Source organism: Peromyscus eremicus, chromosome 3 (assembly GCF_949786415.1).
Source record: "Peromyscus eremicus chromosome 3, PerEre_H2_v1, whole genome shotgun sequence".
In the NCBI taxonomy this organism is placed as follows: Eukaryota; Metazoa; Chordata; class Mammalia; order Rodentia; family Cricetidae; genus Peromyscus; species Peromyscus eremicus.
In genome coordinates this window covers 48012739-48026149 of record NC_081418.1, presented here as the reverse complement: position 1 = coordinate 48026149, position 13411 = coordinate 48012739, and the positions used below count along the sequence as shown (strand labels likewise).

The window sequence follows — 13411 nt, the reverse complement described above, 5'->3', positions numbered from 1 at the left end:
ATCTAACTACCCAACGTGGGATTATTCTTGCAAAAACCTTTCTGCTGAAATTACCTTACTCAGCGCATACAATGCAATGACTGAAAGCCTGAAAAGCTTCATAGCTTGCTCACCAAATCAGACTCTTCTGTCTCCCAGATCCTTCTACCTCCCCCACCCTCTTGTGTGTATGTGTGTGTGTGTGGGGGTATCCAATATCTCCAAATTTGGTCCCTGTTGTGTGTTACTCACATATCATATGTACCTTCATATCTCATTTAAATATATTTGCTTGATAAATATTAGATCTAACTCAGAATCTTGCTGCAAGGGAGTTTGGGAAATATAATTGGCTTTTTTAGATTCTACCTATAAGCACAGGATGGCCTGCTACAAGAGTCTTGAATTAGTACTTAGTGGACTGATCTTTCAGAGTGGGCAAGAGTGTTAAATGTGTTGGACTCTATATCATTAACTAGCACCCTTCTCTTCTTGGAGTAGAGGAAGTATTGCTGCCATTCCATGGCTACAGCATTGCCTACAGAGATTCTATTCAAGACAATGAACATATTTAAAACAGTTGGGTCTCTTCTTCTTGAAACAACCATTATTTTCCTCGCATGGAGCTAATTGAGCTGTATTAACAGTGAAGAAAATTATAGTTGTCCTATTCAGATGGTTCTGTAGAAAGAACCACAGCAAAGAACTCAGGAGATTTCCTGAATCTTGTGTTTCAAGGGTCCCCTTAAATGATTGGATCACTTAGAAATCAGAAAATGACTGGGACAAGCAAGAGTCCTGGGAGGGACCCCTCTGTGGGGAAACAGGGTCCTACGACCAGTGTCATCTTTGTGAGTGCTGCAGCCCATAGAACAAACATCATCCTCTAGCTAGCACAGGCATGTGGGGCCTGGAACTGGGACTGATGTGGAAACTTCAGTGAGCTATGGATTTTTCTGTGGGTTGCAAATGATATTGCTTAACCAGTCTGGACTATTCAAGGATTTTGGATATGGCAGTTGCTTTTTACATTAGAAGCATTAGTGGTATCTTGAAGTTAATTTAGGGCTTACTTAGTTGGGAGGGTGGTCATTGGCTTTTAAGTTGTCTGGCACCCGAGGCTTGTCCAAAATGTTCCTGGGATGGTCCATGGTGCAAGCTCAAAGTGAGATGTCTGTCCTGCAGGTGATTGAGGAAATGAATGGAAGTTGGTCAGCCAGCTCCGTTACAATCCACAATCTGCTACCAGGTGCTCGTTGAATTTCTCCACTCATGATAATGCCCATTCTTTTTTTTTTTTTCTCCAGCTATTTCTAAAAGTTTTCCATCTCATTGCTCTGTCTGGGACAGCTGCCTAGCTTTCTCTTAGGTTTGATGATTCATCTTTACAGATCAAAAGAAAGGCCACTGTCTCAGAGCCAGGCTCCGCTGTGTGCAGCGCACAGCTTTTGGCAGCTGACTATTGAATGGGAAAATGGGTCAGTAAAGTGATATTCCCAGCATTCTCCATTCTCTCTCCACCAAATAGATTTCTGTTGTTTGTTCTTTTGAAGATAAAAGAAGTTCCTCAACATTTTTTTTTCCCATTTTGGGAGGCTCTGTCATCCAGCAGAAAGAGGCATAGCTGTGCTGTGCATACAGACTTTTCTAGGCTCTGGGACTTTTAGCTGTGTGGAGAGAGTATATGGTGTAGAATCTCCATGCAGGATGGCTCAGGATCTGCCTCCACTGCTGAGATTCTTCGGCTGGAAAAAGGGTTGCTGAGTACCTTTGTCCTTCCATTTGGACAGCAGGAGAGGCAGCATGGGGTACATTGTAGGGCTTCCGTGCTTCTTGGTCAGAGAGAAGCCCTCTTCAGTTTGGGCTCAGATTTTCATTTTGTGGCTATTCTGCTTGTGGAAATGTTCGACAGCACCTATGTTTTTGTTTCCTATTTATAATATTATATCCAAAGCAAGATCTGATTCTGTTCCTTTCATGTCAAAGTGATGTGTTTTATCTTCCAAACTGCAGACAGTAAATACAACATAGCATTGTTGTTAAGATGAAATGAAGATATATATATATATATATATATGAAACTCCCCCAAAATAAATGAAGAATATTATTAAGGAAAAATGAAAATGAGGACCATAAGTAATGTGCTTGATAAATGTGCAGTAATTTTGACACTACTTTCCTGTTTTCTACATCCTGTTGATGTAGGCATTTTCAGTGGGTTTTCTTTGTTTTCCTTTTTCTCTCTCTCTTTCTCTGTCTCTGTCTGTCTCTCTGTCTCTCTGTCTTTGTCTGTCTCTGTGTGTCTCTATCTCTGTCTCTCTGTCTCTCTGTCTCTCTGTCTCTCTGTCTCTCTCTCTCTCTCTCTCTCTCTCTCTCTCTCTCCTTCTCTCTCTTTTAAGCAAGGCTGGTCTCACAATGAGGTCAGGCTGGCCTAGAAGTCACTGTATAGCTCAGGTTGATCCTGAATTCACAATTCTCCTGCCTCACCTTCCTTAGTAGTAGTATTGCATGGTAGTGCACCACCATGGCCAGTGTTGAAATGGGTATTTACACCTCTGATGGAAGAAGACCTGTGGTGATTGCAGTAGTAACTGGCCATGAGTTTCTCGTGCAGTTCACAGCTTAGTGTAGTGTGTACCTGCTGCTACTGAATAGGCACAAAATGCTGAAGTACATCCTGCAACTTCCGGTTTCACAGTCGAGGAAGCTGAAGCTGTAGGGAAGCCAGGCACTTAGAGCAGGATCCCATCCTAACAAGCAGAGTTGTGGACTTAGACACACGGCAGTTTGAGTAGGGATCTCCTGTATCACATACAGCTTCTCCCTGTGTAATTCAGTATAGATGTCATGACTCCTACGTAAAAAAGGTCATGAATTCAAGACTCATCCTAAATCTTTACCAACCTTCATGAGAATCATCCTGCTTGGACTTTCCCTGATCTTTGCTCCACACATTGTCTATGTGCTTTGCGCCAGTCAAGCCAAAGGTCCAAACTTCAGGAGATAGATGGATGGGACATGACTGGGGTGGATGGGTGAAAGAATGGATGGTATATCCACCTGTACTATCTTACCTGGCTCACTGGGGCATGCTGTTCACACACTGGTTTCCTGCATCTGCTGAGGAATCACTGCTAAAAGCTCACCAGGAGGAAGACTCTCTTGGGTGTTTAGATCTTGTCCTTAAGTCAAGAACTTTTGTTCCTACTTGCCAAGGCAGACATAAGAACGAAGAACTATAAATATTTGTAGGGTTTACTTCACTCTATGTCTGCTTTCATCTCCCTGGGTAAATTCCACACTTTGGAGGCTCATTAGTTGTGCACACAGAACGCAGCTCTATAATAATTAGTACTAAAGAAGGCAGCATAATCGAACAACGTTCACACTAATTACTTTTTGGGCTGAAGATCTTGGGTTTTCCCTCTCCAGAAGCTTTTGTATTTCTGCCTTCTAATTTCTGAATCAAGAATTACTTCTTGTGTTCTCTGTAGTTTATTGTCGTTTCTTTTCTTGAGCATCATAAAAGTAGTTTATTTATTGAATATTTGTTATATGGCAAGCCTTATGCTAATTTATTGGTGTGGCGTGTCTCCCTTAATCCTCATAACAACTTATAGGAGTTTTACCACATTTTATAGTCTAGGAATTATAATTTGTATAAGTTGACCCTCCCAGTAAGTGGCCAATCTTGAAACAGAAGTTGAGATTTCTATACCAAGGACTCCTAGAAGAATTTATAAAAGTAAAATTGATAATTTGTTTTTGTTTTCTTTTGTGATGATTTAAAACAGCCAGCCATATAAATACATTTGGGGCCATTTATGATTGAATCCATTCAGACAATTCCTGGATTAAGTTTCTCTTTGTATAGTAATTGCATTGAAACCAGAGGACAACTTTTAGTACTGTATTCATCCAACAGAGGCCCGACAAGAAGGATGTAGTTTTTTAAAATGAGGAATAGTACATCAAGCCATCCTGCCATACTAGTGGCCTCCTAGACAGAACCAGATAGTCTCGATTCTGCTGTGAGCTTCGTGGAGGATCTGGTACCTCTCTCTATCTGAGGCATATCTGTCCTGGTAACAAGGGCTGTCAGGAGGGACTCATCCACACTCCCAGCAGTCCTACTCAGCTCTGCACTGATACAGAGCTGGCGGGAGCCCACAGGGAAATCAAAGCAGACTGGCTGGTGCTCAGGACGCAGAGGCAGTGAAAGGAAAGAAAATAAACAAAGGCTTTTTCTAGAAGAGTAAGCAATATTCATAGGAAAATTCATCAGAAATCCAAAGGCTGGGAGCAGGTAAAAGTGTTCCTGGGCTCCTGCTTAGACACACAGGGTAAGTCTGGAGATATTTTTCATTGATTAAAGTGTTCATAGTATTCACTCTTAGGAGACTTTCAAAACCTATCTTTATTCTAGAAAAAATCGAAACTCATTATTTTCTGACTTTCATCCAGACACACAAGAATAATAAGTTCAGCTGCTACAAAAGCTACTGTCGAGAGTGTGAAAGATTCAGAGACAGCGATGAAGATCTAGTCTTGACTGTGTAACAGATGGGTACTGGGGTCTCATCCACTTGGAAACAGGAGTACCTGTGTGGAGATGTGAGAACAGGACTAATGTTGTGTGTGTTTGTGTGACCATTATCAAACATAAACTCTGACATAAATTTTCTAGTGTTAATATTTATAATTAAATAATGGATTTGACTGTGACACTTTCATACATATATGAAATTGTAGCTAAAGTTTTCCTGCCTGGCCCACAGTCAGGACAAATCTTTGTCACCTGCCAGTCCCACAGCCACTCAGACCCAACCAAGTAAACACAGAGACTTATATTGGTTACAAACTGTATGGTCGTGGCAGGCTTCTTGCTAACTGTTCTTATAGCTTAAATTAATCCATTTCTATTAATCTATACCTTGCCACATGGCTTGTGGCTTACCGGCATCTTCACATGCTGTTTGTCATCGTGGCAGCTGGCAGTGTCTCTCTGCCTCAGCCTTCCACTTCCCAGCTTTATTCTCCTCCTTGTCCTGCCTATACTTCCTGCCTGGCCACTGGCCAATCAGTGATTTATTTATTGACCAATCAGTAACACATTTGCCATACAGAACATCCCACAGCATGAAATGTCACGTGCTTTGCTCACTTCACCTCCCATTACTTCCCATGTCACCTTTCCACCTCTTTCTGGTCACCTCCCTCTCTCGGATAGTCTCTCCATTTTGCTTTTATGTCATATGTTACACACCTACATATATAGTCTGGATTCTAAATATGACAGAAAACACACAGTGGTTCTTACTCTCCCTCCTCTACAAGCCTCTTTACATTTTAATGTGTGTATGTGTGCATGTGCTAGGTGGGGGTTGAAGGTAGCTGTCTTCTTCATTAGCTTCTCCACCCTGTCTGTTGAGACAAAATCTCTTACTGAACCAGGATCACCAATTTGGTTAGGCTGCCAGGCCAATGACCCTCTATGTTTTACCTGTCTCTCTCTCATTACCTATGCTGGGTTACAGACACACACTGCAGAGACCGTCATGGCAAAGCTTGTCCTTGTACGTATACTCTTGCAACAAGCACCTTGCCTGCTGGTCCACCTTCCTAGCCCCAGCCTCTTTTGTCCTCAACACCAATACAATACAATTGCAGCATAGTCTTTTCTTCCGTAGGCCAAATGAAAAAAGCAAGAGACATATATTTTGACCTTCTATAGTGGGTCTTAAGGATATACATACATGAGCTGCTTTGGTAATAATTAAGCAATGTATTAGTTTACTAGATCTGCTGTAACAAAGCATCCCAGACTCAGTACCCTAAACAACACATTTACATTTCCTCATGATTCTAGAAGCTACAAGTAAGAGAGCAAGATCTGTATAGGTTGGTATCTTCTGACATCTCTCTATTTGGCTTGGAAATGGCTGATTTCTTCCAGTGTCCTCACTGTGTGTGAATTGTCTCTTCTGAGGACATCAGTCACCAGATTAAGACTTCATTTTGACTGACTTACTCCTGCAAAGGTTCTATCTCCAGATATATTGGCTCTATGAGATACATGGATCAAAATTTTAGCATGGACTTTGGGTAACACATTTAACCCATAAAAACCTCATTTAATCCATGCCTATAATTTTTTGAACCCCCCCCCCCAAATTCATATGGAAGCAAACAAGGAACAATTCATAGGGTTATACTTTAGGATGCAAAAATCTTCACATCCTGAAGTTCAAGCTTCTCCTCATTTTGTGAATCATAATTTGGTTTTTTTTTTATTGGTGCTGATCTTATATTAAAGTATTTATCAGTTATGGTGGTGGAAAACAATAATGTGCTAAGTGGAAATGTGACATTTCTAACAGATCCCATCAATATAATTTCTTATCATCTATAATATGGCAAATTTTCTACCTGAGTTCTCATTTGAGAAATAATATATTAAATATTTAGATGTCTTCCTTGTTGCCTCAGGGTGGAAGAAGTCAGTAGGGAAGCCATTGCTGAGTGCAAGGTCATGGCAGTGGTTCACCAACTCTGGAAAGAGAAGAGATTTTTGCAGAAATATCTATGTGTGTGAATAGGTAGTTAAAATATGAGGATTATGTAATTACATTAGTGAAATAATAATAAAAATTGTCCATTTTCTATCTGATATATTCAATTGTCAAGCCAGTCAGTGACTCCGACACATGAACACATGGCTGGCTTTTCTCTTGTGTCAGCTGTACATAGAAAGTACATTATAAAATTACTGAGAAAGCAATGAAGACATCATATGCCCTTCCCCTCACCTCACACATAAAGAATGTGGTAAGTTGGCAAGGAAAGGAGACTGGGATACTTGTAGAAAGGAAAATAAACTTGGCTTACATTATTTTATTTGTCATTATTACCTATTCACATTATTTATTGATATTTGTTTATTTATTTATAACAGTTTATTGATAGGTGTGTGAATTCCTTTAGAAAATACTTAACTTCTTTAGGGACTTTTATTAACTTGGCTCTATTTGGTTGAAATAAATAATCTTCCTGTACTGTACAACTATATATAATATATAATATATAATATATTATTAATCATATTAGCAGCATATATGACTAAATGACTTTATAATGATTTAATATCAATGTTTTTAATATTTAACAATATTTGTAGATGATTTTTCCTGTCCCAACTGCCTACTCCCAAATAATCGCTCAGAGGCTTAATATAAATTACAAATGCTTGGCCAATAGCTCAGGCTTGTTACTAACTAGCTCTTACTAGCTCTATTAACCTATGTGCTACCCTGAGGCTCATGGCTTTTGCTTCTGTTCCATTTTGTATGTCTGACTCATTCTCCATCAGGCTGGTGATTCTCTCATCCTGTCCTTTCTCATGTTATCTTTCTCAGTTTGGCTGTCCCGCCTAACTTTATCCTGTTCAGGTACTGGCCAGTCATCTTGTTTATTAAACCAATCACAGTGACATATATTCACACAGTGTATAGAAGGATTATTCCACAGCAAATATTTATGATATATTATATATATAATATATCATAAATATTTCAAGTGGAACTCAGTGAGTATTTAATGAAAGTCAGCATTTTGGAGAGCTCAGGCAACTAGAACCTGGATCGAGGTAAAGAAAAGAGTCATGCATTTATGAGTCCACAAAGCTCATTGTCAGTTTCAAGGTGCAGTGTGAGAAATCATACATTTCTTGTGAACAATGTAGCTCATTCTTAAGTGCCAGTGAGTCACTTTAAATAGGTCTACCAAGCATAGAAACTATTTTGATGATATCCAGGCTTCAGGATGTGTTTACACTATGATTTTTCTATATGGTAGTGATAGGTTCCTATTCATTTGGTAGGTTACTGTAATTTATTGACCCAAACAAACTCATGGTAGACTCCTGAGCTCTGAAAGCACAGCATGCACTTTCGAGTCTTTTATTTTACCCACTAGGATAGAATGACTTATTTCTGTTGTTGTCATTGATTTCTCCCATTGCTTTACTGAACCAAAGCTACTTAGCTCAAGCCAATAGCAAACAAGGGCTGATATTTGACATCATCTCCCTCATAATTTCCTTGTTACTGTTCTGTACATTTAATAGCCATATGAGATACAAGAACCACATAGTATGGCTCATATTAATCCCTCTTCATTCTTCTTATACTGTCTTAGCCAGTGTTCTATTGCTGGGAAGAGATACCATGACCATGGCAACTCTTATAAAGAAAAGCATTTAACTGGGCCTGGCTTACAGTTTCAGAGGTTTAGTCCATTATTATCATGGACAGAACATAGCTACATGCAGGCAGACATTGTGCTGGAGGAGCTGCAAGTTCTACATCTGGATCCACAGGTAGAAGGAAAAAAGAGACCCTGGGTTTGATTTGAGCATTTAAAACCTCAAAGCCCACCCCCAGTACCACACTTCCTCCAGCAAGGCCACATCTCCTAATCCTTGTCTAGTAGTGTGACTCACTAATGACCAAGCATTCCATTCAAACGTAAGAGGCTATGGGGTCATTCCTATTCAAACCACCACATGACCTTTCTTCCCTGTCATTTTTAATATATATGGCATAGCAAAAATGTCAGGGAAGAAGAACTGAGATAAATCTGACCCAGAATACTCAACTCTTCAATTTAATGCGAAAGCATTGGTCCTTAAAGTGTTTAAATGGCTGTCACTCTCTCAGGGCTGCCTTCTGACACCATTTCTCTCATTTTCCTAATATGGAGAATGGTTTAGAAGCTACTCTGTCAACTGCATAGCAGTTGTTACTAAAGGACGGTGGAGAGAGGAAGAAGAGATGACTCATGTTCTTTGATTATTCAGTTTTGTGGAACAAATTGACTGTGATAAGATTCCATAGAAACTGCTGATAAATAATTAGGTTAGAACTCACAAGAAGTGAAGTTGTGATACAGATCTGGAGCTTCAAAATGCTCTATTCTTCTATCCAGAAAATCATCTCCTTATTATCTATACTCAGACAAAAATTTCAAAGCTTCTTGGTTTGTGAGCAAAAACAACAAAAAGTGATGACAGCAATCCAAATGAACTACAAAAGAACTGTTAAAAACAAATAGGATACTTTATTTTATGTCAGGGAATTCTACTTGGTCATGTTTCAAGGTTTAAACAGGTATTACAGAAAGTCGATTCAACAGATTTTTAAAGATTTATTTTTATTTTATGTGTATGAGTGTTTTGTCTACACATATGTCTGTGAACCAAGTATGTGCCTGGTGCCCACGGAGGTCAGAAGAGGGCATCAGATTTCCTGGAACTGGAGTTCTATGTGAGCACTGGGACCATAACCCAGGTCCAAAGCTAGAGCAGCAAATACTTTAACCACTGAGCCTTCTCTCTAGGACTCAGCAGTACATTACTAATAAAACAACAGGAAGAAATACAAGTAGAATTTACCAATAATCGTTTTGTTTCCATATTGGGAAATGATGGACAACTCTTGTTAACATGTAAATGTTTCTGTATTGTCTACATGAGCTCATGCTACATTTAAAAACAGGAAAGTTACTAATATTTCTAAGAACGATGAAGTAACTCAGAGGGGAGAAATGATCTTTTTTTTTTTTCTTTTGTTTTTTCGAGACAGGGTTTCTCTGTGTAGCTTTGCGCCTTTCCTGGGACTCACTTGGTAGCCCAGGCTGGCCTCGAACTCACAGAGATCCGCCTGGCTCTGCCTCCCGAGTGCTGGGATTAAAGGCGTGCGCCACCACCGCCCGGCTGATCTTTTTTTCATACTGCCTAGTATTCACAAACATTTTTCTTCTTAGTAATTCATTTTCCGCATGGATGCTCTCTATTTTATGTCACAGGAATCTGCAATGTATTTGCAGTAAATTAGCAAGAAAAATTGGCCGCAAACCCTGGCATGATCTTTAACATAAGCGTGGCCTTTAAAATACTTTAAAAATTTATAGAAATATATATGTAGAACAATCTTGAAAACATTTCTCTTTGGATTTTTTGTGATGCCAGCTCTTTGAAGACGCAGTTTGTTCCTTTCACCTTTCACTTTTATGTAGGAGAATCTCAAGCTGCATCTGATCTATAGTGGAGATGGCATGCATATTTAATTCTCACTGAATAAATGGATGTTTGGGAGGCAGTTGTAGTGAAGCGGGATCTCAGAGGCCATCATCTCACAAGGTACTCCCTCTATTCCTCCATGAGGATGCAGGCTTTATTCTTACCAATGGGCAGAAAACAAATGCAGACTGACTGATTTCCCCAACACAGGGCTTATTTATGTCAGGCAGTGACAGGAAGCAATACTGCAAGTTGGCACTTGCTTTTTAGTATGTTCTTAATACAAGTCTCAATGTTTCTGCATGAAGAAAATGGGCCCAGGATGGATTGTTATACAGCTCATATAATTCCTCCCCATTCTTATTTCCTTTGTCTTTCTTACTGGTAGCTGTAGTTTGGCTTTTTTTTTTTTTCAGACCACCAACTCACAAATAGCGACAAGGAGATTTATTATTAATTATGAAAGCTTGGCATTTAGCTAAACTTGGTTTTAACTAGCTCTTATGACTTAATTAACCCATATTTTTCAATCCATGTTTGGCCACGTGACTTCTTGCCTCATCTCTGTACTGCACATCCTGCTTTCCTCTGCATCTCCATGGTGAATTGCTCATGCCTGGATTCCTCCTCCTCTTCCTTTCTTTCCCATAAAATCCCACCTATCCTCTCCTGTCTAGCTAATGGCCATTCAGCACTTTATTACACCAATCACAGCAATACATCTTCACACAGTGGACAACATCAGGTAGTTGCTATTCTTTACAATAATTCCCTTGGTTCTTGGAGACCATAATAATGATGATGCTTATATTCATGATTTATAGCAATAGGAGGCATTTGGAATTTTACTGTTTGCTTAGAAGGTCTCAGGACTTTAGAAACACTTTCCAACATATTGCAAATACAATAGCATCTCTAATGTAATAGTGCTAAATTCTACAGAACTACAACCGTCTTGTGTCTGCGTCCCAACTATGAGCATTATCCTCTATGAACTTAGTCATTGGCTAAGGAAAGGATGAGAGTTTACAAACCCAGGGAGCTAAAATATCAGTGTGTAGCCATGATGTATGCATGTCTCCATATTGTCTACATGAGCCCATAATATATTTAAAATGTCTGGAGCAGGGATGTCCCTTAGGTATCACTGAAGGGACAGAGCAGACATTCTTCCAGGAGGTAGCCCTTCCTCTCACATGTCTCATAGTTGCTCATTTCCTGGCAAGCATGTCTGCTTCACAGTCTCAGTGCAGGATGGAGAAAGTGATGGGGAGCCTGGGGATTGAGTTAACACTTGGCATGTCATACCACTTGGTTCTGTTCAATGTGAACTAAGGTACCCTATTGTTACACATCAGTGTGTGGATCCTCCTGGCTTTTAATGCTTTGCAGAGTGGCCACTGCATGACCATTATAAAGCACTTGGCTTTACCAGGTGAAGTTCTGCCCTAGATCAAGCGGGGACCCTCATGATCATACCAAAGCTTTGTCTTATGGTCACTTTGAAAGACTACTGAAATGAAACTGACTTTATCCACAGAGTTAATTCAGGTCTCATTCTTAAAAATAAGAAAGCAATGTTAACCTTCCAAATGTGACGCACTATGTTCTCATATCAGTAAAAGAGAGATAGTAAGAAGATTGAAAAGAAAAGGATGGAGTCATTTGGTGTAATTCCTAATGGGTTTATGAGTGGATCTAGTATAAAGGGGGTTGATACCCTCTGTTTGATTTATTCAACTCTGTATGATCCTTTAGACAAAGCTCCCTTGGACTATATACTATATGATCCATAGTTTTAATATAAAGAGCTGTCTTAATATGTTAGCAGCTGTCAAGATCCAGACTAGATGCATGTTGGAACTGTTTGCTTAGAAGGAAAAAAAAAAAGTGAATGCTAATGAACATTTCCAGTTGAAGGGACTGTGAAAGCATTGGAACTAAGCAAGGCTACTAAAGCCTTCCATCAAGAAGAGGCCTGGTTTATTCCTAAGAGAGGCCAGCCTGCTACATATGTTTTCTAAGCAGGATCCTCAAACATGTTTGACATTCCAAATGGAGGCAACCAACACGGCAACAAGCACGTTTAACTATTCACATAGATAGGCTGTGTTCTTCTTGCCTATCCTTATAGATACTCCCCCAACTCTTGTTTGTACACATGCACACATACTGGCAACTTCACAGGAGCAAACATCTTGTGTGTTGATCTTGGCCAGTTATAAGAAAATTGGCGTCCTTTTCATAGATTAGTACCTTGATGCTATTTTCTTTTTCTTTTAAATTGCAGCAGAATCAAAGAAGAAGAAAAAGGAAGGCAAGAAGCAGGAGAAGATGCTGGATTAAAAGATACCACCTTCCGTGGATCAGGAAAAGAACATCAGCAAGCAGGATAGTTAACTATTACATTTATACCTACTGTAGGCTTTTTATTCAACCGTTATCTGTAGCTTAAGTATGTGACAGGAAAAAAAAACCGAGAAAAGAAATTTTTTTGTAGTAGCGTTTTTTTTTTTTTAAATGTATACCATAGACCCAATAGGGGCTTATAATAAAGGACTGTAATACTTTTTAGGAAGTTGAGCTGTAGTATGTGATAAGTGGTAGGCAACTGAGGTAAGTTTGTTTGAAGTTATGTGATGTTTCACATTTAAATCATTTTTTCTTTAATTTTTTTTTTTTACATTTTCCCCCCCTTGGGCAGCAATTTAAATGTTACAACAATGTAAACTACTTCTCTTGCTAGATAGATTTTCACCTAGACTTTTTCTTCCCAATTGAGAAAAATATATACTAAACAAAGCAGCAATAAAATATAATCATTCTATTGGAGAGAAATACATTGTTTTCTGCTGGTGGATGTTTTCTTTAAAAATTAGCAAATCAAGAGAAGGAGAAAGGCAAAACAATGATGTAGTGCAATGTTGATGTTTGTTTTATAAGAAAAACATTAAAATATGACACTCTTTCACTTTGGCAGAAACTTTGGTTTCTTGATGAAATCATTTTTCCATCCGAGGGAAAAAAAATCTAGGAAAATAAATCAAATTGATGCTGAATAAAAGGTGCTTTGTGTGCAGTAATTTCATATTGTAATTCTCCTTTTGTCAGCCATGCTGTGAAAGTCCATCATGCAAGCTAGTTAAATTCCTCATGGGCACAAACGTTACTCAAGTGTTTTCCTTCTTTTTTCTTTTCTTTTGTGTTTGGGTAAATTGTACAGACTGAGCACCCCTAAGCACCAAATCTGACGTGCACCAGAGCCCCAACACTTTTGTGCACAGACCTGACCTCACACATGGAAACTTCCACCCATGGCTCTGGGGAAGACTCAGAGCAGAAATGCAGGCACA

At 39.2% G+C, this 13411-nt stretch overlaps 1 protein-coding gene across 1 annotated transcript in view; it reads left to right on the top strand.

Moving 5' to 3' along the window:
• Positions 1 to 13041, top strand: part of Ptn (pleiotrophin) — an 88695-nt gene extending 75654 nt beyond the window's left edge. Inside the window, exon 5 of the mRNA XM_059256554.1 lies at positions 12349 to 13041. Within this exon, the coding sequence (XP_059112537.1) occupies positions 12349 to 12404 (56 nt within the window). The 3' untranslated portion in view covers positions 12405 to 13041. The remainder of the gene's footprint in view (positions 1 to 12348) is intronic.
• The last annotated feature ends 370 nt before the right edge of the window (positions 13042 to 13411 follow it).